Source organism: Lolium rigidum, chromosome 2 (assembly GCF_022539505.1).
Source record: "Lolium rigidum isolate FL_2022 chromosome 2, APGP_CSIRO_Lrig_0.1, whole genome shotgun sequence".
NCBI lineage: Eukaryota > Viridiplantae > Streptophyta > Magnoliopsida > Poales > Poaceae > Lolium > Lolium rigidum.
This window is the reverse complement of record NC_061509.1, coordinates 10,923,999-10,930,482: the sequence shown is the minus strand read 5'-3', so window position 1 is coordinate 10,930,482 and position 6,484 is coordinate 10,923,999. Positions and strand designations below refer to the sequence as shown.

Genomic DNA, 6,484 nt, shown 5'->3' with positions numbered 1-6,484 from the left:
CCTCACGGCAATGATATGCTGCACGGCAGCGCCTGATTTTCCTGTAGTGAACAAAGTACAAATTACATAACAAGAGACCAAAGAAGCTAAAAGGAAAAACTCGCTAGATCATTGGAGTCTCGATCGACGACTATGCAACCACCCATGTTAGGAAATAAATTGTTTGGCCGAGTTCTTCAACCATGTAGACATCTCTGTAAATAGGCCGTGGTCCTCCAAATGCTGAAGCGACGACCATGAAAGGAGCGTAGCCGTACATCGATATATAACCGTCATAAGAGAAGAATTTTTATCGTTAAAAATCTTATCATTTCTACATAGCCATAGCGACCATATAACTGCAATCGCTCCCACTCTGATAAAAGTTTAAACACCTATGATCCAATCCATTTAGCTAATTTCCATAAATATTTACAATTCTAGGAGGATGGTACAAGGTAGAACCTATCTGAATGATTGATCATTTAGACCTATCAAACTGACACAGGAAGAAAATATGTTTTATTGTCTCCTCTTCTTGACAAATTTGGTGGTGATATGCATGCTTAGAGCATCTCTAGCTGGCCTGCCAATAGTATGTATATAGATTTATGGGTAGGAGTGCCAGTTAAAATTATGCTAATGCATCGTGCTGCATGCCCGCATCCCAATAGGCAATTTTGTGTAGCTAACGGGTGGGCATGTATGAAGTTTATTGCGCGGTTGTCTGGCAGCCCATTAGCCTCCGTATGTGGTGGAAGCGGGGTGGAAGGGTCGGACAAAATATTGGAAGCCCCAAACAACTTTTTTGCTATTAGGGGCATAGTTGGGTGGTTTATTTATATAACGCCTCAAATAAGACTTTAGATTACTCATAACGAGATTAATATTGGTAATAACATCATACAATAACATCAAAACTTTTTTTCCCAAGCAAGTTGTGGTAGGCTTGACATGGCATGACAATAAATAAAAAAGAGTGAGGTGGTAACTATTCCCTCCGTCCGTGAATAGGTGTACGTTTTCCTTTTCTGGAAGTGAAACATTTTATAAGAAGGAATCTGTGCTTTTATGAGAAGGAATAGCGGAACATAATGCATAGAAAAGCCACAAAAACACACATAGAAGACCGGTCGGTTGTTTTGGCAATTTTCTTTCTATGCCTTTAATCCAGGCCGTAGATGGCTTGATCGTACGGCCTATGAAACGTGGGACGGGTCCCTCACTCTTCTTTCCCACGCGGACCTTGCTGGACCGAACAACCATGGCAGCGGAAACGTGGGTCCGCATGGACCAATCACAAGAGAACAGAGCTCGAAACTGAAAAGCAAAGGGAACACGCGCGCGCGAACGCGATGACTTAATCTACACAGCCAAGTAGTAGGACGTACTGACTTTCTCTCTCAGGCTCGGCTCCGGCAGCCGTCCCTTTCCTCTCACTGCCAAGACACCGCCATGCATGCCAAGCTTCCAAGCTTCTTTCCTTTCTTTGCAGCCACCAACCCACACATCAGGGTCCATTCAGTTCCTACTACTTTATATTTATATCTATGTATATATACCCATCATGTAGCGCCACCACAGATATTATCGGTCCAGGAGGAGGAAGAAGAGGGACAGCAGGAGAAGCTGGAAGTGGATAATTAGCTACCCATTATTACCCGGGAGGCCGGCCGCAATTATTCTCCTCCTGTTATCAGTTCCATTCCTTAATTACCCCAGGCAGAAGGAGGAGAAGAGGAGCAGGGTTCTGCTTGATTTGGAAGGGTCGGTCAATTCTTTGGCACTCCAAGCGGGAATTTGGGAGGCAGTTAATACATAGCTCTTGTCTTGCTCGGTTCCGGCGAGCGATCACCACCGCGCGCCGCCGGTGGCCATTCTGCTTACTGCGGGAGCCTGATCGATCGAGCACAGAAGAGCAGAGCTCCCGAGGCCGCCGACGCGTTGGGTTTCCAGAAGAGCAGGCAGGAGAAAGAGCATACAGGTGCATCGCTGAAATGAGCGATGTCACCGTCAGGTTGGTGCTGGCCGCCGCCGTCATGGCGGTGTCGCTGGTGATGGCCTCGTCGGCCTCACCGTCATCATCATCACCGTCTGCGCCGTCGCACGACTACGGCGACGCGCTGCGGAAGAGCCTGCTCTACTTCGAGGCGCAGCGCTCGGGCCGGCTCCCCTACAACCAGCGCGTGCGGTGGCGTGGCCACTCGGGGCTCACCGACGGGCTGGAGCAAGGGGTGGACCTGGTGGGCGGGTACTACGACGCCGGCGACCACGTCAAGTTCGGCCTGCCCATGGCCTTCACCGTCACCATGCTCTCCTGGAGCATCATCGAGTACGGCGACCAGGTGGCCGCCGCCGGGGAGCTCGTCCACGCGCTGCAATCCATCAAGTGGGGCACCGACTACTTCATGAAGGCCCACACCGCGCCCAACGAGCTCTGGACCCAGGTCGGCGACGGCGACTCGGACCACTACTGCTGGCAGCGGCCCGAGGACATGACCACGTCGCGGAGGGCCTACAAGGTGGACGCCGAGCACCCGGGGTCCGAGGTCGCCGCCGAGACCGCCGCCGCCATGGCCGCCGCGTCCGTCGTGTTCCGGAACGCCGGCGACGCCCACTACGCGCACCTCCTCCTCCACCACGCGCAGCAGGTACGCTGTCACCTAGTCACTGACTTGTCGCGCAAAAGTTAATAATGCAAAAGGAAATAATCGACAGAATTAGCACCTTAATCTTGCTTTAGCCTTTTTTTGTTATTAGCTTGATCGCTTTACACAAAATTCATCACAATTAAAATATGACACTCCACTAGCAGCGGCTGGTAGCTGACAGCGAGCAGCTCACCGCCCATCGTACACGTACATTTCAACAATACCGTATTTTGCAAGTACGTCGTATTAATGCATGTATATTGTATGTGCAGTTGTTCGAGTTCGCGGACAAGTACAGGGGAAGGTACCACGAGAGCGTCCGGGTGGTGAAGAGCTTCTACCCGTCGTCGAGCGGGTACAAGGACGAGCTGCTGTGGGCGGCGCTCTGGCTGCACCGCGCCACCGGCAGCCGCCGGTACCTCGACTATGCCGTCGACAACGCCGAGGACTTCGGCGGCACCGGCTGGGGCGTCTCGGAGTTCAGCTGGGACATCAAGTACTCCGGCCTACAGGTCCTCGCCTCAAAGGTCAGCACATTCCCCACGCATCCAACTCCAAACCCATGCATGCATGCACCTACCTCCACCGAACCTATACCTTTCTTGCTTGCTATAACTGGTCAAAATTGTTTACCTTTTCTATGCTTGCATGCATAATCAAAATGCTTCTTTTCTAGCGTCGATTGCGCTAGAACTGTAAATTAGTCAATGATAGTATTATATTTGTAGCAGTAATTAGATGGTTCTAAAAAAACTCAGCGATTGAACTGTACCAACAGTTTAGTACTATAGTATAGTGGAGTAGTGGTAATTAAATAGGTGACATGTGATGCTCAACCGGTTTGGTTGATCAACCGGTTTAATACTAAAAAAATTAGTACTAGTATAGTAGCGGTTATTGAATAGGTGATATGTGGTAATCAACGTGGTTGATTAACACATCCTCTTTGTTGATTTGGCTGTGCCACCAGTTTTGTTTAGTTAGCATGAGGAGCAAGCCTGTTTGGTGCACCCTAGCTTTTGCTTAGCGACCCTCTCTAGCTTGCAAGCATGGCTACCCTTCTACCTAGCTTCCTTTCTTGCTTGTGATCGAAAGAGTTGATGGATGCGCCATGCCCAACCACTCTCTTGTACTATAAATGCATATATTACATGGCACAAATTATGCTTTTGGACTCTCGAGAATATATATGCGTACGAGAAATGTGTGCACTAGTTTGTGTTTGAGTGCATGCATATATAGCTAGCTAGCTATAAGTTGAATTTGCAAACACAATACATACCTGCATTTCGGTTGAGGGGCCATGTGCAAAAATATAGTTAATTAAGAAGATGATTGACGATTCTTAACGAGAAAAAGCTGCTTAATCATGAGGAGCAGATGATGCTCAGCCCACCAAAGGGCAGAAAGTGAGATGCCCGAATTGTTTTACTATAAAAACATGGGCCAGGCAAGATCTTTTGATTTTCTTCACCTGTGCCTTTGTCCTTTGGCAACCACATTTCCTAAATCTAATGTGTGTTCCTTTCACATGTGCTCTAGGGTAGCTACCATTTATATAAACCTTCGGGAAACAGACAGGTTTCCTAACCTTGGATAGATACCAGGGGTAGGCTGATGACAGCAATGTCTGTCATTTTGGGGTCTTGTAGGATTGGACTGCATTCCTAATCATAACTCCATTGACCACACTTCTCTACCATATGCTTAGAATGCAAGGCAGCATGCAGTTCCCTTACCATGCATACACATGTCCATTTCTTTAGTCACCCACAAGCTTAACTCTTGCATGCTTGCTTGGAATGTGATCTTTGAAAACAGGCAATCAACTAACCCTACTCCAGCTACACATCTTACTTGCCCAATTTGAATAGGGGTTTGACATGAGTCAATGGTCATTTCTTCAACTATTTAATGAAGCCACATAGTTAGTTGTGATGGATGTGTATGACTTTTCAATTGGTGAAGAGAGAGAGAAAAGGAAGTGGGAGCATGAGACAAAAAAGCTTCTACCGACGGTTACATATTTTTAAAAAAGAATCTGCCAACTGTTACATGTTTGGGAGAACTGAAGTGGTTACATAAAAAACAGAGCCGTACTAACTGATTGAGCCCACAACCACAAGCCCATGTGGCCCAAATTCTATTTTCTTGTCACTATCTAGGTTAAGTTGCCTTGATTAAAATGTACAGTTAGTTCTGCCTGACAATTAAATTAGGGTTCATATCAATCGATGTCATTTACTAGCAATAGTACTACCTGTCAGCAGGTACCAAAATTCTGCCTTCACATATGATGAGTACTAGCAGACAAATGATGAGCTCAAGTCAACCTTACTGTTTAAGTTTGGCATAGTTTGGATGTTGGACTAGAAGGAGCAATCAGTCAATACAATCTTGTTGACATGTAGAGGAACAGAATCGTCCAACTGTCCAAGTATTTTGGTAGAATAGTCAAAGGAAAGCCCATAGCTCAGAAATTGCACTTTTTTCATGTTGCTGATACTTTGATACTTCCATCATACAAATTTACAAGTAATTTGTTGATCACTGCAACTAAACTAACATTATTTCTCTGGATCATCATCAGCTGCTGCTGGAGGAGAAGGACCTGAGCTCGGAGCAGCGCTTGGTGCTTGAGCAGTACCGCTCCAAGGCGGAGTTCTACGTGTGCTCCAACATGAACAAGAACCCCGGTGGCGCCGCCCGCAACGCGCCCCGCACGCCGGCCGGCCTCCTCTTCATCCGGGCCTGGAACAACCTCCAGTACGTGACAAACGCCGCGTTCCTCATCACCGTGCACTCCGACCTCCTCTCCTCTCTCGGCGAGCCTCTGCGCTGCCTCCCCGACGACGACGCCGACACCTCGGACACCGGCGGCGAGGCGGCGGCGGAGGTGGTAGTCCCCGCCGCAGAGGTGCTGGCGTTCGCCAAGTTCCAGGCGGACTACATCCTGGGCACGAACCCGGCGGAGACAAGCTACCTGGTCGGGTACGGCGAGAAGTACCCGCGGCAGGTGCACCACCGGGCGGCGTCGACGGCGTCGGTGAAGCAGGAGAAGGGGTTCATCGGGTGCGCGCAGGGGTTCGACGACTGGTACAGCGCCGGCGGGGACAACCCGCACGACCTTGTCGGCGCCGTCGTCGGCGGGCCGGACGGGAAGGACAGATTCAGGGACGAGCGCGGCATGTACATACATACGGAGGCCTGCACGTACAACACGGCGCCCATGGTCGGGGTGTTGTCCAGGTTCATGGAGATCCAGAGGCAGCAGGGGGAACAAGACCTGTGATTAGCCCGGTGATTCATGGTGTTCGGTGTTCATAGGAGGATTCATTAACTGAATAACTGAGAAAGAGGGCAGAGGAAAAAGTGATTTTTTTTTTTACTTTTAGGATGTGGATGGATCGTGGGTGGATTTGTACATTCTTTTTGTTGGCTGATGATTCATAGAAGGTTTTATTTTTTCCATATAGGAATATGAAATTTCAAAAAAGAATAAAACATTATACATCGATGATTGACTTTGTATTGACTACAAAGTATTGAATTTACATTGACTACCAATAGAGAAGAGGATGGACGTTGAAGGTTTTTTTTTTTCTTCGGGCATCTCCAACAGGCCCCTCGTGTCCGTTTGCCATCGGGCGGTCGAAAATGCGCCTATACCCAGCCCGATAGCCCGACGCATAGTATTCGATCCGTCCGTCCAGATATAAACGCAGCCCAAAAAAGCTCTGTGAATGCATCTAGAGGACGCTACACAGAGAGCGTGGGCGTCCGCGCGCTTCTCGCACTGGCCCACCTGGCAGCGACACAGATGCTTTGTCTTCAGCGCGGTATAACTTACGGGT

At 48.7% G+C, this 6,484-nt stretch overlaps 1 protein-coding gene across 1 annotated transcript; it reads left to right on the top strand.

Annotated features, from left to right (window-relative positions):
• Positions 1 to 1,976: 1,976 nt before the first annotated feature.
• On the top strand, positions 1,977 to 6,079 carry LOC124685958 (endoglucanase 5-like). The gene is made up of 3 exons (XM_047219976.1): positions 1,977 to 2,630; positions 2,903 to 3,157; positions 5,221 to 6,079. The coding sequence occupies exons 1-3, from the start codon at positions 1,977 to 1,979 to the stop codon at positions 5,920 to 5,922; spliced, it is 1,611 nt and encodes a 536-aa protein (XP_047075932.1). The 3' UTR covers positions 5,923 to 6,079.
• The last annotated feature ends 405 nt before the right edge of the window (positions 6,080 to 6,484 follow it).